We start from the raw sequence: 26,473 nt of genomic DNA, 5'->3' as shown, positions 1-26,473 counted from the left end.
ATCCCACAAACTTTCCATCTGCCAAATTCATTCTTAAGCCATCGGTTGGCTTAGGATTATAATAGAAGATGCTTGCATGTGGTGCTGGAAACCACATGGTTGCAAAGAGAGCTTCTTAAACTCACAGTCATGCCTGCAAAAAATAGTCTCAGATATCTCTAATCCTCTTTTAAATTTTTTCACTTTATTTAACCTTTTTTTATCTTTTCTTTCAGCTGCTTTTATTTCTCTTCGTTCGATAATAATGGTTGAACTTTTGGGTGTTGAAAATTTAACACTTGCATTTGGCTTAATTATAATGGCTCAAGGTATATCATCATTTTTTGGAAGCCCTATAGCAGGTAAGCAACTGTTTATTCTATAAAGGTTAGCAAAAAGGCGCAGGAGTGGCTGTGTGGTAAGTAGCTTGTTTACCAACCACATGGTTCCAGGTTCAGTCCCACTGCGTGGCACCTTGGGCAAATGTCTTCTACTATAGCCTTGGGCCGACCAAAGCCTTGTGAGTGGATTGGTAGACGGAAACTGAAAGAAGCCCGTCGTATATATGTATATATATATATATATAATATATATATATATATATATATATATATATATATATATATGCATGTGTGTGTTTGTGTGTCTGTGTTTGTTCCCCTAGCATTGCTTGACAACTGATGCTGGTGTGTTTATGTCCCCGTTACTTAGCGGTTCGGCAAAAGAGACCGATAGAATAAGTACTGGGCTTACAAAAGAATAAGTCCCGGGGTCGAGTTGCTCGATTAAAGGTGGTGCTCCAGCATGGCTGCAGTCAAATAACTGAAACAAGTAAAAGTGAGAGTAAAACTTAACCCTTTAGTACTCAGATTATTCTGTCAAATGTGATGCTTATTTATTCACATTGTTTTGAATTAATTATACATGTCACAGGCCTCGGGCCGGTAGCACATAAAAAGCACCATCCGTTCGTGGCCGTTGCCAGCGCCGCCCAGACTGGCCTCGTGCCGGTGGCACGTAAAAAGCTCCATCCGTTCGTGGCCGTTGCCAGCCTCGCCTGGCTCCTGTGCCGGTGGCACGTAAAAAGCACCATCCGTCCGCGGCCGTTTGCCAGCTCCGTCTGGCACCTGTGCGGGTAGCACATAAAAAGCACCCACTACACTCACGGAGTGGTTGGCGTTAGGAAGGGCATCCAGCCGTAGAAACACTGTCAGATCAGACTGGGCCTGATGCAGCCTTCTGGCTTCACAGACCCCAGTTGAACCATCCAACCCATGCTAGCATGGAAAGCGGATGCTAAATGATAATGATGATGATGATGATGATGATTATCTCAAAGTTTTGAAATTTTGATGATGTGATTGTATATTTTTAGTATGGTATTGTAGAGTAGATATATGAGGCCAAATCTGGCCGGTCTGAGCATAAAACAGGTAATATATCTGGGCCAGATAAAGCAGTGAGCTAGCAGAATTGTTAGCACACCAGGCAAAATGCTTAGCGATATTTCATGTCTTTACGTTCTTGGTTCAAATTCCGCTTGGGTCAACTTTAACCTCTCATCCTTTCATAGTCGATAAATTAAGTACCAGTTGCATACTGGGGTTGATCTAATCGACTACCACTGAAAATCTGCCTCAAGGAATTCTATCAGACCGATGCAAGCATGGAGGCATGGGAGTGGCTGTGTGTTAAGTAGCTTACTTACCAACCACATGGTTCTGGGTTCAGTCCCAATGCGTGGCACCTTCGGCAAGTGTCTTCTACTATAGCCTTGGGCCAACCAAAGCCTTGTGATTGGATTTGGTAGACGGAAACTGAAAGAAGCCCGTCGTATATATCAAATGGAAATTGTAGTTAAGACACCCGTGCCGGTGACATGTAAAAAGCACTGTCTGAACGTGGCAGATGCCAGTGCCACCATTACTGGCATCCGATTGTGGGCGTTTGCCAGCCTGCCCTGGTCCTTGTGCCAGTGGCACGTAAAAAACACCCACTACACTCACGGAGTGGTTGGCATTAGGAAGGGCATCTAGCTGTAGAAACACTGCCAAATCAGACTAGAGCTTGGTGCAACCTCCATGGCTTACCAGACCCCGGTTGAACTGTTCCAACCCATGCTAGCATGGAAAACAGACATTAAATGATGATGATATGTATATGTATGTGTGTGTATATGTTTGTGTGTTTGTATTTGTCTCCCCAACATCGCTTGACAACTGATGCTGGTGTGTTTATGTTCCCGTAACTTAGCGGTTCGGCAAAAAAAAAAGACGGATAAAATAAGTACTAGGCTTACAAAGAATATATCCTGGGGTCGATTTGCTTGACTAAAGGCGGTGCTCCAGCATGGCCACAGTCAAATGACTGAAACAAGTATGAGAGAATGATGTATGAATGCTGTTACTGTTTTTATTGACCTTAATAGCTTAACAACTGTTTTTCTTTTTCTTTTTTTTGCGGTTATAGGTTGGTTATCAGATATGACAGGAAATTTTGATGCAGCCTTTTATATGGGTGGAGCTGCATTAGCCGTTTCTGGAATTCTTTGTGTTCCCTTGGAAAGGGTTTCAAAATGGGAGAGAAGACGAGAAGCTTTAAAATCCAAAACAATTGTGGAAGTCAAGGAACTGCAACCAATGATTAATAATTCATTGAATACGCAATAATTTTCCCCCGGCAGTGACCTACTTTATATGACCATATAAAGGCACAGTGTTGTAATTGTTTTGTAAACCAATTGTTGTTTTGTTCTCACGCTTATTTTTTTTTTTTTTAAATACATCTTTTTTAATTTAAATAATAAAACGAAGTTAGCATGGTACGTATTTAATTCCATACAACCTGTAATTTCAGAAAACCAACCTGCAAAGCTACTAGAATTGATTTAAAGCATTTGAAACATCAAGGAAGAATATCTACATTCATAACCATTAATTGTTCCATCCATTTTCATATCTGTTGTGAGCATAGTTACATAAACAAACATATTAACATTGTCAAGCATGGTTCATATTTAGTGAAACTATTGTTTTCCGTTTTTGGATTTGGTTTGCAAGATTCTTTATATGAGTTTGTATGTTGAAGCATATTCTGTTGTGTCTGGGGAAAGTTATTTTCTTTTTGTGCCTTATAATGTAACACACTCACTGGTAAAATTTCCACTTATTTCTTATTTTTATTTTCCTAAAATTTTCGTTGTCTTGCAACCTTTTCAATTATCTTGACTATGGAAAATTTTACGAAAATAAAAATAAGAAATAAGTGACTATTGAAAAGGTTGCAAGACGCAACGAAAATTTTAGGAAAATAAAAATAAGAAATAAGTGGAAATTTTACCAGCGATTGTGTTACATTATAAGGCAAAAAAGAAAATGACTCTCCCCAGACACAACAGAAATTATTGTTGTTATATCATAAAAAATCTCAACTTAATTTTGCTAGGCATGATGGAAAGTGTCAGCTGTCCACAGCCAGCAGACTAAGGTGACACTTGTTTACTGATCGTGCTTCAAAAACCCAGTGGAGGACTCTTGCAGTTCCAAGCAATGATTAGTTTTTGTAGGTGTTCTATGTTTACATTCATTCCAATCTTTCTGAGTCAGGTTGGTCATTGAATGCTGATACCTTCATGTGTACTAATCACAAATGGTATCACATCCCTTTTCTTCATTGCCCACAACCTGCGTATTTCCCACCTCAATTCATCATAGTTGTTCACTTTTTCTCTTTCTCTTCAATCCTGCTGTCATCAGGACATGCTATGTCGATTATCAGTCATATTTTTTTTCTTTTCTGTTCACAACAATTTCAGGTTTTCGGTGTCCAATCTGATGGTCACACTGAATCATTGCATCCCATAAGATTTTGCAATCCTCATTTTCAGTAACTCCTGGAGCTTTCACAAAGCTCCTTATGGATCATTCTTGTTACATTATCATGTTATCTTTTGTATTCATGCTGTACCAATTTCAGTCATTCACTAACAATGTGCCATACTCTTTCACTCCTTTCACCACACATTCTGCATTTGTCACTCTCAGTTGTTTTGTCAATTCTGCACTACATATGATTTGTCCTCAATGCTTGTTCTTGTGCTGCACTCTTGAGTGCATCTATTTCTATCTTCAAGTCACTCCTCTGCAGCCATAACTGAAAGTTGGGGAGGTGAAGTGGCTGGGGAATATTATTATTATTGTTGTTGTTGTTTATTGTTGTACTGGTTTCAGTCATTAGACTGTGGCCATGCTGGGGCATAGACACTATCTCCAAGAGTTTTAGTCAATCATATCAACACCAGTACTAATTTCAGTTTCATATTTGTTTTGTTTTGAGTGACTTATTATCTTTTTGATACAACATTGCTTTTTAAACTGATCAACATTAGTACATTAGTACAAAGAGAGACACAAATACAAACTTCTGCAGTTTCTATCTACCCAGTTCTGCTCATAAGATGTTGGTTAAACAGAGAAACAACAATAGAAGACACTTGCCTCGGGTGCTATGAGTGAAATCAAACCTAAGACATAACACGCACAATCACTCTGTCACTGATATTAATATGTTGTTGGGTTTTTTCTGGGGTCTTTTTTTTTATAATTATTGCTAAAGAGTGTGTTGGACTTTGAGTAAACTTCTCCATTACAAATTTTCACCTGTCATGTAACTGAATCAAGTACATAAACATTTGGAATGTGTATTTATAATTAATTTTGGTTGTAAGAATGTGTTGGGATTACAGGTGTGCCAGCAGCAGAAAACCTTGCTGAAGCTGATAGCTGTATAAATTAAATGAATGAATAAAGAATAAAATACCATAAAAAAAGGAGGGTTTTTTTAAATTCATGTCTAAGTAAAATCATTTGTTTTCCAATTTATGTGATTCATCAAGATATCTAAATATCAAATGCATGTATGTGTGTGTGTGTGCATGCATGGGTGTATGTGCGTGTGTGAATGCAACAAGCCTTTGTAAATTTGGAACCAAATTCGATGACTGGCACCCATGCCAGTGGAGCGCTAACAGCTCCATCAAAGCGGGATCACTGCCACTTTAAAAGCACCCACTACACTCTTGGAGAGGTTAGCGTTAGGAAGGGCATCCAGCTGTAGAAACTCTGCCAGATCAAGATTGGAGCCTGGTGCAGCCATCTGGTTCACCAGTCCTCAGTCAAACCGTCCAACCCATGCCAGCATAGAAAGCAGACGTTAAATGATGATGATGATGCATTACTCTTACCAGAATTAAAACCCTTATAAAAGACAATCATGCTATATCTATGCACAAAGGGTTGCTGAGAAGTTCTTGGCTTTGGATAAAAGATAACACAGGAGGACCAGTTAATTATGATTTTATTCAACATATTCCCCTCTCAGATTCACACACTTATTGCAGCAGTCCTTAAGTTTTTCTAAACCCTGTAAAGGAATTTGGAAGGTTGGGCCTCCAACTAGGCCTGTCACGATACCCTTAAAGCCAGGAACTTTTCAGCAGCCCCTCATATGGTATAATGTATAGAAAAAAACCCACCATAAACCAAACAACCAAAAACCCTAAGTAGGTTTAACCCTTTAGCACTCAGATTGTTCTGTCAAATGCAATACTTATTTAACTCTTCAGTAATCAGTTTACTTTGTGAAATGTAATGTTTTTTTATTTAATCATTCATTATCTCATAGGTTTGAGATTGTATATTTTTTGGCATGTCTGGTAAGTTCATCACAGGGAAAGTTCTCCGTCATCAATTCACTGGGTTTTTTTCAACAAAATAGTATTTAACTATTAATGGAGAGATATTATGGATATGTTTTCTCAGTAGACTCTCCTCATGGTGAAATTTCGCTGTGTTTACCTTGCAAGTTGTGAAATTTGTGGTTTTGTGATCCTCTGTATGCTGTAGTCTGTGATTTTGTCATGGATAGGAAGTTGGAACAAAGAGCCAATGAGAAATTTTGCATTAAACTTGGGAAATCTGTCACAGAGACATTGAGCATGCCTTGGCAAGCTTATGGCAATGGGGCAATGGGTCGTACACAGTGTTTTGAGTGGCACAGCCGCTTGAAAAGTGGAAAAACATCCCTGGAAGATGATGAGTGATCTGGAAGGCCTGCCATGAGTATCACCCCCGGAAATATGGTATTGTGCATCAAGAATTCGTTCCCTGTGGCCAGACTGTCAATTGAGAGTTGTACTGCGATTTTTTTAAGTATTTGCAGGAGGGCATCTGGCAAAAGCAACCAGAACTGTGAAGCACAAAGAATTGGATTCTTCATGAAGACAATACACCCATCACTAAGTTCTCATGAGTTTTTTACCAAACACTACATGGTATCTCTTCTACACCAACCCTATTTGCTAGATTTAGCACCTGCAGACTTCCATCCATTCTCCAAGATGAAAATGCAGCTCAAAGGTCCCGTTTTCACACTGTTGTCCAGATCCAGATTGTATCACAGAAGATACTTGATTCATTTATGGAAAACAACTTCCAGACTGGATTCCAAAAGTAGCAGGAATGCTGAGGTCAATGTATTGTTGCACAAGATGATATTAAAACTTAGGTAAATAAGTTGTTTCTTATTAAATATAAGCAGTATCGCCCAGCGTTGCTCGGGTTTGTTTTGACCCTTTAGAATTGGAATTTTTAAAAAGCGAGAGTTAAAAGGTTTTGCATTATGTAGCTTGTTATTCTCTTTAAGTGAACATTTTTCTGGTTGAAATACACCGAAAAGCAGTCAAAAAATAGGGATTTTCATAGAAAAAAGCACCTTTTTGATGTAAATAATTTTTGGTCTTAACATACTCTCAATTTTGGTCAACTTGCACTGCAGGGTCTCAGAGGAGAGAGTATTAGTTGAAGGCTACTAAACCTGCTACACACTGACAACTTCAACTTTATATATATAAATAACTAGTCTGGAAACTTTTTGATACTACCTCATATCTCTGTCCATAATTCTGACCAGTTGCATACCTCTTAATTCTTTACATTGCCAAGCAACCCACTTTTATGAACCTAAACACCCTCTCCTCTTTCTTCACGTCCCTCCCCCCTACCTAGCTTTCAGGTACCTCTGTGCTATTTTATATATGACCTTTCGTCCACATCTTGCCAATGCATTGCAGTTTTATTTATCTCCAACCTCTCTAGACCTGGTCCTCTCTACCAACATTCTGCTTAAACTGCCATGGATCTATGTTACAGACTATTACTTCTTTGCTCTTTGCTTTCTCCTCCACCTCATCGTACATATTCAATACCACTGACACCACTTCTCATTGACTTCTCCTTCTCTCTCTACCTTCATCTATGGCTTTCATATAACTCATTAAAGGTGCATTTACTGAATATTACCTATTGGCCAATAACTGATGAAGAATTACGGACCTAGTGTTTGTCTCCCATTCGCTTTTACATTCAGTATACATTTTTTTTCCTTTCATCATCATCATTGTTTAATGTCCATTTTCCATGCTGGCATAGGTTGGACAGTTTGACTGAGGTCTGGACAGCCAGCAGCTGCACCAGGCTCCAGTCTGGTCTGGCAATGTTTCTACAGCTGGATGCCTTTCCTAATGCCAACCACTCTGAGAGTGTAGTGAGTGCTTTTTACGTTCCACTGGCACAGGAGCCAGCCAGGCGGTCCTGGCATTGATCACGTTCAGATAGTGCTTTTTAAATGCCATCAGCATGGGAGCCAGTCAGGAGGTATTGGTATGAGCCACCTTTGGATGGTACATTTTATGTGCCAGTGGTATGGGAGCCAGTCAGGGGGTACTGGCATCAGCCACATTTGATGGTTCTTTTTACATTCCACTGGCACTGGGGCCAGTCAGGCGGTCCTGGCATCGATCACATTCAGATAGTGCAGGAGCCAGTCAGAAGATACTGGCATTGGCCACGTCTGGATGGTGCTTTTTACATACCACGAGACCAGGAGCCAGTCAGAGGGCACTGGCCATAGCTACAATTTTGGCTTTACTTGACTCAACAGGTCTTCTCAAGCATATCATATCGCCCGATGCCTCAGGATTACATGCAACACTGGCATCGGTCATGGCTGCAATCTGACTTTAGTTGCCAGGTCTTCTCAATCACAGCATATCTCCAAAGGTCTTGGTCTCCTGTCATTGCTTCTGTGAGGCCCAATGTTTGAAGGTCATGCTTCACCACCTCATCCCATGTCTTCCTGGGTCTACCTTTTCCACAGTAAGGGGTGGTACTTTCTCACACACTTGTCCTCATCCATATGTAACACATGGCCATACCAGTGCAGTTGTCTCTCTTGCACACCACATTTGATGCTTCTTATGCCCAACTTTTCTCTCAAGGTGCTTACACTCTGTCATATATGCACACTGACATTACACATCCAGTGGATCATACTAACTTCATGTCTTTCAAGCTTATGCATGTCCCCAGCAATCGTGGCTCATGTTTCACTGTCATGTAGTATGACAGTTCATACATATGCATCATACAGTCTACCTCCCATCCTGAGCGAGAGGCCCTTAGTTGCTTGCAGAGATGGGAGCTCCCTGAACTTTGCCCAGGCTATTCTTATTCTAGCCACAACACTCTCATAGCAACCACCCTTATTACAGACTTGGTCACCTAGGTAGCAGAAGGTATGTGATGGAATCTGTTTTCTGTGCATCTATTGCCCCTGTGCATCTGCCACACCAAAACTACCTTCTCAGTTAACCTTCCTTTAATATTGCTGCACCTTTTATGTGTCCATTACACCAGGTATATCATATGGAGTTTCTACCCACACCTTTTCTATAGATCAAACAGGGCTATCTACCTGAAGGGGATTGTGATTTGACAGCCTTCCTACTTACTAAGACTTTGGTTTTTGCTGGATTAACCCCAAGGCCCTTCGATTCTAGACTTTGCTTCGATGTTCTAAACTTCATATCTAGTTCTGGCAGAAACTCGGCTATTAGAACAAGGTCATCAGCATAGAGGAGCACCCAGTCTAGAATTCCTCACTTATTGCTGGAGGACTATAATGAATAAGAGGGGCTGAGGACTGATCTTCGGTGACCCCCCCCCCCCACCTCTACCTGGAATTCTTCACTATACTCGTTGCCAACCTTCACCTTACTGACAGCATCTCCACACAGGGCTTGTACAGCTCTAACCAACCACTCATCTATTCCAAAGACGGGATCAGAGGATCCAAGTCAACAAAAGCCAAGTAGAGGTTTATCTTTTCCTAGATATTTCTCCTGCAGTTGCCTTACTAGAAATATAGCATCAGTGGTGCTTCTGCCTGGCACAAACCCAAACTGCATCTCATCTAGGCTAACTCTCTCCCTGATTAGTTGGGCTATGACTCTCTGTAACTTTCATCACCTGATCCAATAATTTGATATCCCTGTAGTTATTTTGATCTAAAGCATCACCTTTACCCTTGTAGCAGTTGATTATGGTGCTGCTATACCAGTCATTGGGTATGACTCATGAAGTATCCGATTTACAATGCAGGTGACAAGTATCTCAGCAGTGATTCCTGATGGGCCAGGTGCTTTCCATGTCTTCATATCCTTAATTGCTTACTCTACCAAAGTACTGTTGATTCACATAGCTGGTCCCTCAATTGGGTTGACCTTTGGTAGATTCTCCTCCTGCTATTCATTCTCCACATTCAGCAGTCTTTCATAATGGCATCTCCAAGCTTCTTTCTTTGCAGAATCATTAAACACAAGGGCACCATCATTCACGCGGACACATTTCTCTCCTTTGATATCAAGGTTATCTGTCTTGCAATTGACAAACTTCTCATATGTATATATTTATGTCTTGTGTTTGCTCCCCACCATTGCTTGACAACTGATGTTGGTGTGTTTACATCCCTGTAATTTAGCAGTTCCGCAAAAGCAACTGATAGAATAAGTACTAGGCTTACAAAGAATAAGTCCCAGGATCAATTTCTTTGACTAAAAACCCTTTCAGATGGTGCTCCAGCAAATTTTCTCATTGCCAACTCTTGCCCATTTCCAAACATGGCTGGATGTTTGCGTGGAAGATTGGAAAGAAATGACACTGAACTTCCACATAGCAATACGTAGATTCACAAATGCAAGGGAGATAAATCACATCACCTGATGCAGTACTTATTTTTGCCTTGGCGTTATTTCTATTAAACCACTTAGTTACAAGACACAAAAATAAACATGAGCACTTAAACATGGAAAGCCTTTGCACCATTCCAATAACAAAGACTGCAGAAGACACTGAGGTAAGGTGTCACAAATGGGTTTGAACCCAGAACTGTTGTTGAAAAATGTTATACCAGCATATTTTCATTTATTCATTTTGAAGGTGTCCCAACAATTCCGTAGATAGTGCAAGGAAAAAATTCATAGTGGACACATTTGTACATATTTTAAATATATGCACACCTAACTAAGATCTTCAGCCATTTTGGCCCCCATCATTTCCAAGTCCTGATGCAAATATGACTGGTTTCAGGTTTGGAACACTACCCTTTACCCGTTTACTTGCCTCGGTCATTTGGCTGCGGCCATGCTTGAGCACTGCCTTTAGTCAAGCAAATTGACCCCAGGACTTATTCTTTGTAAGCCTAGTACTTATTCTATCGGTCTCTTTTTGCCGAATCACTAAGTTATGGGGATGTAAACCCACCAGCATTGGTTGTCAAGCAATGTTGGGGGGACACGAGCTTGTTTCAGTTTCCATCTACCAAATCCACTCACAAGGCTTTTGGTCAGCCCAAGGCTATAGAAGACACTTGCCCAAGGTGCCACACAGTGGGACTGAACCCGGAACTATATGGTTCATAAGCAAGCTACTTACCACACAGCCACTCCTGCGCCTAAAGTTACTACAGTAACTTTAGCATCTACTATACCCTACGGTTAACTAGTTACTGCCCAAAACTGCAAAACAACTTGTCATTTAAAACATTGACTAGATAGTGGCCAAGAATTTGTTTCTGCAATACCAATTTGGTGAGCATATAAACTGGCCATTAGTTTCTATGGTATTGGTAGTGATGCAGACGTTGGTTTACATATAATTTACTATGTTGCTCTGTAGTTTGACCTATAACTAAAACCTAAAGAAAATGAAAAATACATTCCCCCTGCAATCTAACCTTTTTCTTCATATTTTGTGCTAAACATGCAAGAATAACAATAAGACGAATGATAAATTCAATTGTTTTTTAATAATTTTTTTCACATTTATACTCTCTATTTCGTATGAGCAGCATTACCAGTGGTAAGGTGGTTGTATTTTATCTGGGAAGCAATTCGGTCCAAATCCCGACGACCCTGAGAGGTTAAACGGCGACCACTGAAAACAAACATGAAGAAAGGTGAAATTTTTTTTAAATGCAAATTATGGGAGAATGCAAAAAACAAACTGGAAAAATATCTTTTTCAAATACCAAGGGAAATTCCTTCAAGTGAAGCACCTGATCTCCCTCACCTCCCATGAATTGTAAAAAAAAATAACCAACAAAAAAAAACATTGAAATCTCAAAGCTACAGGACAATGCATAATTCAAAACAATGTGAATAAATAAGCATTACATTTAATGCTAAAGGGATAAGAATGTTTGTCATTGTTCTGATTCTTGCTGGGTTAGCAGATATCAGCATGCAACAGCAGATTGTTTGCTGAATTTATAAATAAGAGCCACAAACTCTTGTTAGACTCATTATCCCAAGGTAGCTTTTGGTTGAGGTGTCCCGAAATCCTTTCACTCATGAATTGAGTATTATGAAAGAAATTGCCCCTCTAATGATGCAATACAACAGGGACTAACATTTTTCGTGTTTGAATGTCATCAATATAATATAAATATACACACAGACACAGATTTAATCACCAACACTGAAGTTAATACCAAGTTAGAGTTCATGTAAGTATAAAGCTGGCAAAGACCCTGGACTTATTTTTTTCCAATTTAACTGAAAAACATTTTTAAAAGTAAAAATAAAAAGACTAAGCAAATAGCAAATGAACTACTTTACAGAGAAAAAAAAGAAAAAATTCCAAAGATTTTTAATACATACCCATTGGGGTCTTTCTCAACAAGTTTGAGGTTTTCCAGAGCCTGTAAAACACGTCGGGCAATGGAAGCTGAGGCAGGGCAAAAATGACTGGGAACAGTACCATTTCGTTTGCGTCCTACAAAAAGGAAACGTAAATTTTATAAGTAGGTAACCTTCTTGCCATTGACATTTTAAATACAAATCCAGAGCAAACTTTAGAAGATATATTGTAAATATTTTTCAGAGAATTTAAAGGGAAAATTTACAAACACCCAAATTTCCCAGTTTTGCATAAATACACAGTGAGATCTCAGACAGGCATGTCCTCAACAATGTCAGACAGGGATAACAAAAGATCATCATAGAACTCACATTCCTTACTATTTAAATAAACAAAATAGTGTCTGCCAAAAAAAAAAGTGTACACACTTCGGGAAAGGAAAGATCAATATAAATATTTAACTTGTATAAGTACCTCTAAAAATATAGACACCTCTCTTGATGTTTTATCAGACTGTAGTAATACTGAGTAAATTGCAATAACACTGGATTAAAATATTCATACAGACTTTTTCCTTTCCCGTGTATGTTTTTTTTTTTTTGGCAGACTATCAGCAAATGGGATTTGTATCTTGTTCTGTTACAATTTTGTGAATATTCTTTACTCTATGAATTCACTAAGTGCCTACTATAAATTACATTTAGAGCTCATCCTCTTGAACTAAATCCAGACTTTATATTATCTTCAGCAGTTTAGCAGGTAAGCAATGATGGAAACAGAAATAACTTGTAGATGTAGCTATTCTGAGTAATAGCATTGTTTATCAAATTATACAAGGGCAATGATGACTTGATTCTTAAAGCCTATGAACCATTCAAGGCTTGGAGTATATTCCTACTTACTGAGATTCTACAATGAAAACAGATCAAAAGTTCTCAGAAACACACAAATTTCAGTTGTTGCTAGAAGAAATTTGATAAATTTTCAGAACCTACTGAAATTAGCATTCCCAGTAGTAAAAACCAGTAGTATGGAGAAAGCCCCCATAAAGATTGGTCACAAGACCAAGTAACATAAGGCATTAAGGTAGTAGTACTTGCCAGATAAACTTGTGCATAGATTGCTTTTAACCTAAGTACAATTTATTATATAGCAAGTAAATTTTACAATTTTGAATTATTTACTATAATTTTCAGTCTATATTATTCTGGAGCAAGCAGAATTATTTTCTGCAGCATTCATTCCATATGGGAATTGTGTAAAAATTGATACAATCTAAGCATAGGAAATTATCCACAAGAGGTAATGTCTTAACAAAATCTTAAGGTGCAAAGTGATAGCTTATTCTCTCACTCAGTATTGCAAGGGAAAGCAAATCATGATGTTTTGTAGTTAACCTTACAAAGTCACTCCTATACTACAGAAGCTTCTTAATGTTGTCATTAAAAATTAAACATGCACAGAAATTTGATACTTTTACAAAACAAAAATAATCTATGCTTTTAGATTGATTTGCTATAAGGATGTTTGCTGTTGTAAACCACTATAGATTAATACTGAAATACTTCACATCTATAGCATAGTACTATTGTTAGTCACACTATTACAATAGATCAAATCCAAAAAAAAACTATTCAACCAACTGAGAAAGAAACCAGTTTCCTGAAAAGGTTTCCTTTTACCAGAAAGGCATCAACTACTAATATCAGTTAAATTATATCTTATTCAAACTGACCATATCTTGTTATTTTCAAGATCTGTAATCACTTCATGAGTTAAAATTTTCCCCCATGTGATGTGAACACCAGCCATAACTTCATCTAAGACTAAAACAGTTCCAAAGTGAGATCTCAGATATATACTTCCTCAATTTCTTTTTCAGACAGGGATAACAAAAAATCATCACAGAAACCCACTATTAGAAAGGCATCAACTACTAAGGTTCAGTGCTTGGGCCCTTATTGTTCTAGGTCTTCATAAATGACTTACCCGACGACCTCACACAACACACCCTTCTATTTGCCGACAATGTCAAACTGGTCGCTCCTCGCGGTGATATAGAGGATCTTCGTCGATGCCTCCACCAAATTTGGAGGTGGTCTAACGAATGGGACCTGTGTCTGAATGTGTCAAAGTGCTGTCATCTGCCTGTTGGCTCTCCTCCTGCAACCCAACTTGATTTCGAGCCGGGTCGTCTGCTGCTGGAGAGGACTGATCAGGTAAAAGACCTGGGTATCTTGGTGGATTCCTCCTTTTTGCCTTCGGCCCAGTGCATCCATGCTGCCAACAAAGCACGCGGAATTCTGTTCTTGATTCGACGGTCATTCGGAATGCTCACAGCAGCCATATTCCTACCACTCTATGTCACACTGGTGAGACCCATATTGGAGTACGGGATTCAAGCCTCTTCTCCTTATCTCCTCAAAGACATACAGCATCTCGAAAGAGTCCAGAAGCTGGCTACCCACATGGTTCTTGGTCTCAAAAATTTGTCTTATGAAGAAAGGCTGAGGACGCTCGACCTTTATTCTCTAGAAAAACGCCGCCGCCGTGGTGATCTCATTCTCGCTCACAACATCATAAGCGGAAAGTGTAATCTCTCGAAAGAGCTGTTCTTCACTCCTGCTCCAGAGCGTCGGCTACGGGGTCATTCCAAAAAGTTCTACCTGCGACGATTTCATCTCAATCGAAGGAGAGGAGCTTTCTCCGTCCGGGTTGCGGATCCGTGGAACAAGCTGCCAGACGAGATGGTGAAGATGCCAACGACCGCTTTGTTCAAAGTCTCCCTTGACCTCAAGTGGCCTGAACTCTTTACATGAACACCACCCTGTACTTAACTCCATGTCCCCCTACATGGCCTTGCTATTTGCTTTTGAGCCAAAAATTAACTAACTACTAATGACTAGTTAACTGCATATTTTGTGCACTCATCATTCTTCCCTGGCACCCCATCACATTTTCATCAAGTTTATAACCAACTCTATCTTGTAGAGTAAGTCTGCAAAATAGAGAAGGCACTGCACTTCTTATATGCATTTCAGTTCACTATGCAGGGTGGCTGGTGTTATGAAAGGCATCCAATCATAAAAACCATGCTAAAACAGACACAGTAGCCTGGTCAACTCCTGTCCAACCGTCCAACCTGTGCCAGCATGGAAGGTAATGTTAAACAATGAGGATATCTCACTAGAAATGGAACACCTGTGATTTCCAGTTACATATCAGTTAAATTATATCTTATTCAAACTGACCATATCTTGTTATTTTCAAGATCTGTTAGCATCTTACATCTGTAATCAGTTCATGAGTTTAAATTTTCCCCCATGTGAGGTGAACACCATCCATAACTTCATCTAAAACTAACACAGTTCCTAAGTGAGATCTCAGATATATACTTCCTCAATTTCTTTTTCAGACAGGGATAACAAAAAATCATCACAGAAACCCACTTTTCAAATAAGAACTGTCAACTTCTCTTACACTACAGCATCCAAAATCTTCCTGAAACTACATTCTACTATTGAGTTAGAAAGACAAGCTTGACATTTCCCACCAGCTGAAGAAAGCCACAAATCATGACTTGGTTCATGAGCCCTGTCAAAGGATACTAGCAACCTTATTCACTACTGAAGTCACCCTGTTATCTTTCAGCAAAACCAGTGCACCATTTCCAGATCTTTGCGATGTCATATGAAATTGTCACCCATAGTTATGACCCTAGTATCGATCTATTGCATTTCAATCTGTTTTAGGATTAGGGTTAGGGGTGGGGTGAAGGGTATCTTTTTTTTCTTCTCATATGTAAACAAACCTAATCTGTTTCTTAAACGAGGGACATATTCATACGGCACAGAATGTTTTTTACCTCAATAGACGACATTGAAGAAAAACAACAAATATCTCACAAACTATAGAATTTTCTCAAAGCCAAGAGAAAAAGATGTTTTATAAACACATTCTACCAGTATGAGAAGTTTAAAATTTTTTAGTTACCTACAAATTATGTTAAAAACTGCCGGTCAAACCGAAAAGATCCCCATTTCCTGCAGAAGATTGGTTTGGAATTCAAACAACTAAAGCCATCAAGGAGGTACTCACAACAACTGGAACCAATTCAAGAAGGTTGTGTTAGACTGCAGATGAGATCCTTCAGCAGGTGAAGGTTAATTCAGTTTCCACCACTTCACTCAAACTGTATAGGCTAAAGAGTGAAATGGTTGTAACCAAGATACCTGATGATGATACAGAAGAGTTTCCAATGTTGCAATGGCTTCAATCACCACCAAGAGGAAAGCCTTAAGTAGCTGCTGCAGTTTCTGCATGGAGCCAAGCATCTCCGATGTTTATTTCACTTTAAGCAACCAGTTGTCTGGCATTTACATAACTTGCTTTTAACCAATTAACCCAAATTTCAGGAAATAGAAAAACTGTCATTTATTATGTATAGAAAATTATATTTTTTATATTAAAAAGAAACCAAAACTAAATACACTCAGTACATGAGTAACTCAAAATAACATTCACCAGTGGAGCCAATATCAAAGCCTATGTATATGTATTTACTCACCTCCATATATTTTTGTGAATGCCCCAACACCAACAGGAGATTTAATATATAAATGCCTGCAAACCGAAGCTGGAAGAGAAAGAAAAAAGAAACCTCAAAATAATGTTATAATTGTATTAAAATAAAATGCAGAATTTAATCGTGAAATCCATGTTTCAGAAGTCATTTGAACTCATAAGGCATCAAAACTAGCACATCTAGTTCCAATATCCTTCAGTATTAGCATGACCAATAATTCATCATTAACAGAGAAAAGATTAAATATCATATTTAACCCTTTAGTATTCAAATTATTCTGTCAAATGTAATGCTTATTTATTCAGTTTTCCATTTAAGCATGCCTTTGAGATTTTGATGATGTGAATGTATAATGTAGGGTAGGTGTGAGAGGCCAGATATGGCCAGTTTGAACATCAGAAAGAATATTTAGGCCTGATATGGCTTGTTTGAATACTAAAGGTTATCCAAAATATCTAAAATACTATATATACACATATATTTACCAGCCCGTGTATAAAACCAGTCTTGACTGTAAGGAGCTAATTCATTGAATCTTCCTAATTTTACAATATCAACCCATTCTGGAATTTTCATTTTACCAGACCTGTAAAGAAAAATGATGCATCACAATCAAATACATTTCCCAGTTTTGCATAAATACAAAGTGAGATCTCAGACAGACATGTCCTCAACAATGTCAGACAGGGATAACAAAAGATCATCATAGAACTCACATTCCTTACTGTTTAAATAAACAAAATAAGGTGAATAATAAATAAACAAAATAAGATGAATTATAAAAGAATAAAGATAAACAATATCAGACAAAATTTAATAACTTGTTAATCAAGCAAAATTATGAAAAGATTTTTGTAAATAGTTCTCCAGATATTAAATTTATAAAGTATTTTCATTTTGTAAACCCCGTAATGTAGATCATTTACAGCTACAAGTCTTAATTTTAAAGTCTCTTCTACATTGCAAGAACTGCAAACCAAATTAACAGGCACTAACCAGTTATTAAAAGTCATCTTTACATCAATCTGTCATGAAAATTCTAACTTTTAAATTCACAATCTACAAGTCATTGGAGAAAAGGGAAACAAAAATACAAATCACTCAATACTGACTATACAGAAACCAATTTTTAATGTATTCCAATTGCAAAAAAAAAAAAAAAAAAAAAAAAAAATACTGTACTTAAACTGGCCAAATGATGAAAAGGCATAGCCTCTATTTGACAGGTTGGGTTACTAAGAAACTCCGAAAAAATTTACTCATATACAAGTAGAATGGGATGCAGAAACATTTGACCATTGCACATTTCAACATTGGGCTTTGGGACGAGTAAGAAGTAATCCATGTTTCATAATGTAACAACTTGGATATTTCTGTAGATCAGGCAATGGCTTAAAATGTTTCCATCTGATTAAAATTATTTCTGTAACAATGCATATTATTAGGATAATAACTTTAAATAAATGATGGACGTTTTTGCCTAATATTCAACAGTCTTACAACAAACCCAAATCACAGAACTGGAACATAAAATTCCTTCACTGGCCACAGATTGACAGAAGAGGAAGTGAAACTCCAAGATCGCCCAAGTGGGAATTGCAGTCCCTTTCATTCCAAGTTCGCATTAGAATTGATTCGTTAAGCTGCCTAGCTGCGTCAAATAAGAACAATCAGGCAATTCTTTTCTTGTTATATGACCCATAATATGAAAAGTTTTAAATTCAACTTTGTATTCACAAATATAAATATAGCAAGTTATCCTGGCAAAATAGAAAAAGTATACAAACCTTTTAAGAAAAGCACCCAATGCTTTTGTGAATTCATGTTGGTCAACATCTTTGACACTAACGCCAGTCTATAAAATAAAATTCTCAATATTAGTTACTAGTCTTTAACATTTTACTTGCTTTCAACTATTTCCTAATTTTGTACTCAGACTGAACTGCGACCTAACACAATCTCTTTGAGACCTGGCAACTAGGGAGTTAAGGAGCAAATATAAATCGTACACTTATTTCTAAAAGGATCTTTTCCTTTTGAACGGCACATGTCAACACAATTTCTAGTTAACTAAACATTTTTAAACTTCGTATACTGGTAGAATGTGTTTATAAAACATCATTTTTTCTTGGCTTTATTGAGAAAATTCTATAGTATGTAAGATATTTCGTCTAAAATTTCGAACATTTCGGCAATTTTAACCAATCGCTGACCGTCTATTGGGGTGAAAACAGTTCGTGCTGTATGAATATGTCAGTCGTTTAAGAAACAGATTGGGTTTATTTACATTTGCGAAGAAAAAAAGATACCCGTCCCCCACCCCTAACCCTAAAATAGATTGAAATGCAATAGATTGATACTAGGGTTATAATTATGGGTGACATTTTCATTTGACAGCGCTAGAAAAAAATCCCATTTTCCGTAGCGGTGTCGGTTAATACGTAACAGGATTTTTTAGAAAAATTTGTTTCTAAATTACCTACAGGTGCTTGTGTATACACATTTTGTGAGAGGGACGTCATAGCAAAAATTTACTGGGAAAAGGAACGGAATTTAAAACGTAAAAACCAAAATCAAATTTACGGGGACAAAAAAATTATGAGTAATGCCATAGGTGGAAACAATCATCCATTTCTTATAATTTACCTTCTCCATGAGGTAAGGCTAGTCAGTAAGATAGCATTTCAGCGGTTACACCCGTCCAGTGAGACGGTGTAAGAGTAAAAATTTCCTGTGTCAAAAACTATACCATGAAATAGTTCATTTTGAAGACACATAAATTAGGGGAGTTTAAAAACAAAAAAGAAATGGTGGGAAAGCAATTACTTAGATTTTAGAAAAGTTTAATTTACACCTTCCCGCTAAAAAGCATGCAATGCCTTTTTAACGGGTATTATTTCGGATTATGAAATTAAAAACCGGTCACATGTTTGTTTCTTGGCCGTTTTCTCAAACTACTTTTGGGTAAAAATAAAATTAAAATTCCTTAAAGGATTAAAGATCGCCGATTAAATAATATAATCGAAGTTTTCAGATGTTTCTTATAAGAAAAAAATTGACTAAAAAATGCCAAGATTATATTCTTAATCAGTAAAATAATTAAATATACATGAACTTTAGAAAACATTCAAATCTGTGCAGACATGTGCCTTTATAGTTAAACACAATAATACACTCACTCTAGAAATAGTCGATGATCAGTAAAAAGAAAAATTTTAAGCTTTAATTAAATAAAATACGAAGACTTCCAAGTTCGACATATTTGAACTGCTTGCAGTAATTTCGAGATTCGCTATTTTAGATAAAAGATCGGGACATTTCTGATATCATTCAAACGGATAATATATAAAACCCGTTTAAAATGTACATTTACACACACAAATGATTTATATAAACAGAGACATAACGCAAGATTGACTAAGCAAATAACTACAAGAGATTATACTTCAATTAAGAAAAGCCATTTCGTCAATGTGGATGAAGTGGACAACGTGACGTAAAATAAACCCAAAAATATAAAGCAGCAAGACGATATTATGTCTCTAAATTTATAAACAACTTCGGTGGGCACATAATCAGTAAATTGGTGTGTTAAGGTTATTTTAAAAATTTGATTTAGATACATATTTTCAGTAAAGATGAAAGACGTGGAACAAGACGTACCTTTCGCTCGGAAGCCATGATTACAGAAAGGACGCCCACGTGACTCGAATCAGCCTATCAGATTCACGCGTTGAGCGACTTCCGTCCTCTTCTCAGACGTTAATAGAATGTAATTTTCATTTGAAGAATGGAACTTCACACGTGGTTTCCAAGGGAGACAACCAATGTCTACGATTTATCAGGAGTTAGTGCAGCTTTTACATTAGCTGAGTCTACCTGCCACATTATGCTTACTATTCAGTACTATCTGTAAATAAAACATGAGAATATATCATATATATATTATTTTAGTGATTGTCGTGTCTCTTCCATGATATAACTTTTCAGTTTCAATAAGCCATCGCGGATCTTTTCGGTTTGAACGGCAGTTTTTTTCTAGCGGTGTCATATGAAATTGTCACCCATAATTATGACCCTAGTATCGATCTATTGCATTTCAATCTGTTTTAGGGTTAGGGGTGGGGGGAAGGGTATCTTTTTTTCTTCACTAATGTAAATAAACCCAAACTGTTTCTTAAACGAGGGACAATCTCATACGGCACAGAATGCTTTCACCTCAATAGACGTCATTGATTGGTTGAAATTGCAGAAATTGAAGAAAAAAAATCAACAAATATCTTACAAACCATAGAATTTTCTCAATAAAGCAAAGAGAAAAAGATGTTTTATAAACACATTCTACCAGTAAACGAAGTTTAAAATTTTTTAGTTACTCTTTACTCTTTCTCTTTTACTCTTTTACTTGTTTCAGTCATTTGACTGCGGCCATGCTGGAGCACCACCTTTTAGTACTTATTCTATCGGTCTCTTTTGCCGAACCGCTAAGTGACGGGGACGTAAACACACCAGCATCGGTTGTCAAGCAATGCTAGGGGGACAAACACAGACACACAAACACACACACATATACATATATATACATATATACGACAGGCTTCTTTCAGTTTCCGTCTACCAAATCCACTCACAAGGCATTGGTCGGCCCGGGGCTATAGCAGAAGACACTTGCCCAAGATGCCACGCAGTGGGACTGAACCTGGAACCATGTGGTTGGTAAACAAGCTACTTACCACACAGCCACTCCTGCGCCTAGAAATTATGTTAAAAACTGCAGTTCAAACCGAAAAGATCGCATGTCTCTTCCATGATATAACTTTCCAGTTTCAATAAGCCATCGCAAATCAAGTCACAAACCTAGCAAATAGAACAAGACGTATATCCAGTCGCACTTCTTCCTTTTATTGAGATGTGAATCTTCCTTAGAAAGATATGATTTTGAATTGAAATGTTACTATTGATAATTTTATTTTCCATACATAAATAAATAGATAAATCTCATTCATACGAACTGGGGGATGCCATTGATTTAATTTTTTTTTTTCCCACGCTTGCATGGGTCAAACAGAACTTAGTGATCAGATCTACAACCGCATGCCCTTCCTGTTGCTAACCTTATTTCCAACAAAGGTTCCGGATCTTTTCCCTTTGAACAGCACATGTCAACACAATTTCTAGTTAACTAAACACTTTTAAACTTCGTATACTGGTAAAATGTGTTTATAAAGCATCATTTTTTCTTGGCTTTATTGAGAAAATTCTATATGTTGTAACATATTTCCACTTTAATTTCAAGCATTTTTGACACTGCTACAAAAAAAACCCATTTTCCGTAGCGGTGTCGTATGAAATTGTCACCCATAATTATTACCCTAGTATCGATCTATTGCATTTCAATCTATTTTAGAGTTAGGGTTAGGGGTGGGGGAAGGGTATTTTTTTTTCTTTGCAAATGTAAATAAACCCATCTGTTTCTTAAACGAGGGACATATTCATACAGCACGGAATGTTGTTTACCTAAATGGACTTCCAGCGATTGGTTAAAATTGCCGAAATTGTGTTGACATGTGCCGTTCAAAAGGAAAAGATCCAAAGTTCCAGTTCATTTGATCAATAGACTAGCCTACTCATGAAGTTAATGTGCAAGTGGCTAAGCCCTCCACAAATACATGTACTCTTAATATAGTTCTCATGGAGATTCAACATGATACAGAATTTGACAAGGCTAGCCCTTTCAATTACAATTCATTTTTGCCTGCTGGGTGGACTGGAGCAGCGTGAAATAAAATGTCTTGCTCAAGGACACAATGTTCTGCAGGGAATCGAACTCACAACCTTACGACCATGAGCTGAATACCCTAACCACTTAGCAACACACCTTCCATCACAACCACCATTTTAATGTTGTGGCTGTGTGGTAAGTAGCTTGCTTACGAACTACATGGTTCTGGGTTCAGTCCCACTGCATGGAACCTTGGGTAAGTGTCTTCTACTATAGCCTCAGGCCAACCAAAGCCTTATGAGTGAATTAGGTAGACGGAAACTGAAAGAAGCCCGTCGTATATATGTATATATATGTGTGTGTGTGTGTATATGTTTGTGTGTCTGTGTTTGTCCCCCCAACATCGCTTGACAACTGATGCTGGTGTGTTTACATCCCCGTAACTTAGCGGTTCGGCAAAAGAGACTGATAGAATAAGTACTAGGCTTACAAAGAATAAGTCCTGGGGTCGATTTGCTCGACTAAAGGCGGTACTCCAGCATGGCCACAGTCAAATGACTGAAACAAGTTAAAGAGTAAAACTGGGGCAATGTGCTGGCCGATGGACAGGCTAGATGCCTTTGGGATGTGGATCTTCATTCTTAAGTTAAATTAATTTTTTGGCTCAAAAAGCAAAAAGCAAGGCCATGTAGGAGGACATTGAGTTATGTACAGGGAGGGTGTTCATGCAAAGAGTTCAGGCCATTTCTGGTCAAGAGAGACTTTGAACCGAGTGGTCGTCGGAATCTTCACTATCTCGTCCGGCAGCTTATTCCACGGATCCGCAACCCGGATGGAGAAAGCCCCTCTCCTTCGATTGAGATGAAATCGTCACAGATAGAGCTTTTCGGAGTGACCCCGCAGCCGACGCTGTGAAGCAGGAGTGAAGGACAGCTCTTTCAAGAGGTTGCACAAGCTGGAAAGACAAGGCAACAAATGGTGCAGTACTAGAAATGCTGAAAGACCTAAGACAACCTATTGTCAAGAATCCAGTCCATGAAGCTGTCATGTTTTAGACATGCAGTGTACCATGAGCCATTGCCCAAGACCATCTTGAAAGGAAGTGTGGAGGGGCTATCAAAGATATTTGTGGAGTGATGACATCAGAGACTGGACAGGAAGCAACAACGTGGCTAATTGTATGCATGTAGCACAACACTGAGGGAACTGGAGAATCTTGGTAACCCAATCAATGGACTCAGAAAGGGCACCTGGCTAATATATATGTAGGATTTTTGTTATCTATCTCTGTGTGATATCTACACTTGTAGGGTGCATCACACATTTTTCCCTACAATGCTGTAGAAAGGAATAAAACGGCAGGAACAAGAATAGCTGAACAAATAACAATAATACTCTTTACTCTTTTACTTGTTTCAGTCATTTGACTGCGGCCATGCTGGAGCACCGCCTTTAGTCGAGCAACTCGACCCTGGGACTTATTCTTTTGTAAGCACAGTACTTATTCTATCGGCCTCTTTTTGCCGAACCGCTAAGAGACGGGGACGTAAACACACCAGCATCGGTTGTCAAGCAATGCTAGGGGGACAAACACAGACACACAAACACACACACGCATATATATATATATACATATATATGACGGGCTTCTTTCAGTTTCCGTCTACCAAATCCACTCACAAGGCTTTGGTCGGCCTGAGGCTATAGTAGAAGACACTTGCCCAAGGTGCCACGCAGTGGGACTGAACCCGGAACCATGTGGTTGGTAAACAAGCAACTTACCACACAGCCACTCATTATTTCACAGAAGGAGATACTTCATCGCTGGTCATCGATAGCATGAATGCCTGGGTTAGGAAGGCAGCAGAGTTGGATTAAATCACCATGGTTAAAACAGTCTTCACTGCCTGTGGAGCCTGGTTCGCCACTTCGCTCGGAGCCTTGTCGGGACACGTCTTAATTCATCACTGCCAAGAGCCAAGAGACTTGGAATAGTAGGAAAGGCTAACTGCTCCTGATTACTGTGCATGCGCATCAGGGGACTGCCGGCAGCCTACCAGAAGATACCAAACTTTGCACATGCGCAGATAAACATCCCAAAATGGCGTCTAAAACCTGGTGTCACTACATATATATTTATACATACACACACATATCTCATCTCTCTTTTCAATCTTTAGCTGGTGACCTGATGGAGAAGCTGTCCTCTTAACCAATATACTGCTGTGGGTGTCACTGGATGATGGACTTTGGTGATGATGCTATTCCTCGCTTTCCTATCCATGGCACTGGGTATATGTGTATGTATTTATTACACACAGATACGCATGCATATATAAGGGTGTTGCCACCAATGTCAATATTACTGGACATATAACCAGCCTCTTTGTGATGTGGTGCAATAAGCATCCCAATTTTGGAGAGATCCATACCTGTAGTAATATATTCTTGATATGTCAATGCTGTGAATATTATAATTTCATCATCATCATCATCATCATCGTTTAATGTCTGCTTTCCATGCTAGCATGGGTTGGACGATTTGACTGAGGACTGGCAAACCAGATGGCTGCACCAGGCTCCAATCTTGATTTGGCAGAGTTCCTACAGCTGGATGCCCTTCCTAATGCCAACCACTCTGAGAGTGTAGTGGGTACCTTTACATGCCACTGGCACAAGGGCCAGTCTGGCGGTACTAAACAACCTAATTCAGTGATGTCCAGGATAGAGAAAAATACAGTGGAAAGCATTTAGTATATAACAAGCTCTATCTACCAAAGCTAGCTGTCTTAACACGCTTCTGTATTTTGCTTTGATGTTGCCGCACCTCCTATGTGTCCATAGCTTACACTGGGTTCATCTTATGGAGTTTCTACCTACACCTTTTCTACAGATTGAACAGGGTCACCTACCTGAGAGGGTGTGTGTGATGAGGTCGCTTACAAATTGTAGTTGTGACATCACAATTTTCTCTCACACAGTGTCTTGCAATCCGAAATACCTCAGTTCTTTGGTGCCAGTGGCATGTAAAAGGGCAGCATTTGAGCATGATCGTTACCAATGTCACTTTACTGGCACCTGTGCCAGTGGCATGTGTAAAAAGCTTCGAGCGAGTCATTGCCAGTACTGCCTGACTGGCCCCCGTGCAGGTGATTGGCGTTAGGAAGTGCATCCAGCTGTAGAAACTCTGCCAGATCAAGATTGGAGCCTGGTGCAGCCATCTGGCTCACCAGCCCTCAGTCAAAATCGTCCAACTCATGCTAGCATGGAAAGCGGACATTAAACGATGATACATATATATATATATATATATATATATCAATTTAAATATACAACTGAAAGAGCTACTAATAGTTTCATGCTATTATGATACTTGAATAGGCATATTCATAAAATATGCCATGTATTCTAAAACAATCGTCCAGACTCTGATACATGGAGTATTTTATGAATATGTCTGTTCAAGTATCATAATAGCATGAAACTATTAGTAGCTTTTCCAACAGCCACGCTCAAATGGTGTTTTTTACGTGCCACCTGCACAGGAGCCAGTCCAGCAGCACTGGCAACAACCTCGGACAATAATCATTACATATTTTTCATTTATTGGAGCAAATTCTGCTTACAGCTGTTTCCAGTAGTCATTATAGGTATGTTACTGATAGATTTACACAAATGGTATAAATCTAACATTAAGATTGAATCATCATCATCATCATCATCATCATTTAGCGTCCGCTTTCCATGCTAGCATGGGTTGGACGGTTCAACTGGGGTCTGTGAAGCTGGAAGGCTTCGTCAGGCCCAGTCTGATCTGGCAGTGTTTCTACGGCTGGATGCCCTTCCTAACGCCATACTGCGGTATTGTTTCGGAAGGGCCTGGATTTGAAAATAAGGACAGTCTTCCTGGATCCAGAAGGTAAGTTGGTGGTCCTCGACGTAGACGGTAGTGACGGCGGTAGTTTCAGACTGCTGGCTGCCTACGCTTGGACAGGAGCAGGGCAGTCCAGTTATTTCAAGTGACCTAAAAAAATTAAAACTATTTTTGTCAGAGTCCTTTCTGGATATATATGGACCGCTGAAAGGTACAAGTAATTTTCCTTCTCTCTCTCTCTGTTTATTTTCTCTTATTCCTTTCTGTTGAAGAGCATA

General features: G+C 38.6%; 2 protein-coding genes across 2 annotated transcripts in view; one reads left to right on the top strand and one right to left on the bottom strand.

Moving 5' to 3' along the window:
• Window positions 1-2,719, top strand: part of LOC115221762 (monocarboxylate transporter 12-like) — a 76,063-nt gene extending 73,344 nt beyond the window's left edge. Inside the window, exons 6-7 of the mRNA XM_029791982.2 lie at window positions 216-341; window positions 2,449-2,719. Coding sequence (XP_029647842.1) covers window positions 216-341; window positions 2,449-2,648 — 326 coding nt within the window. The 3' untranslated portion in view covers window positions 2,649-2,719. The remainder of the gene's footprint in view (window positions 1-215; window positions 342-2,448) is intronic.
• Window positions 2,720-11,161: 8,442 nt separating this feature from the next.
• LOC115221505 (40S ribosomal protein S19) lies at window positions 11,162-20,391 on the bottom strand. The gene is made up of 6 exons (XM_029791703.2): window positions 20,263-20,391; window positions 18,387-18,454; window positions 17,085-17,185; window positions 16,582-16,650; window positions 12,035-12,149; window positions 11,162-11,309 (listed from the first exon to the last, which is right to left on the bottom strand). The coding sequence occupies exons 1-6, from the start codon at window positions 20,278-20,280 to the stop codon at window positions 11,207-11,209; spliced, it is 474 nt and encodes a 157-aa protein (XP_029647563.1). The 5' UTR covers window positions 20,281-20,391; the 3' UTR covers window positions 11,162-11,206.
• Window positions 20,392-26,473: the final 6,082 nt, after the last annotated feature.

The sequence above is a fragment of the Octopus sinensis genome, linkage group LG18, assembly GCF_006345805.1.
Source record: "Octopus sinensis linkage group LG18, ASM634580v1, whole genome shotgun sequence".
NCBI lineage: Eukaryota > Metazoa > Mollusca > Cephalopoda > Octopoda > Octopodidae > Octopus > Octopus sinensis.
The sequence above is the reverse complement of the archived record's forward strand: the minus strand, read 5'-3'. Positions and strand labels throughout refer to the sequence as shown.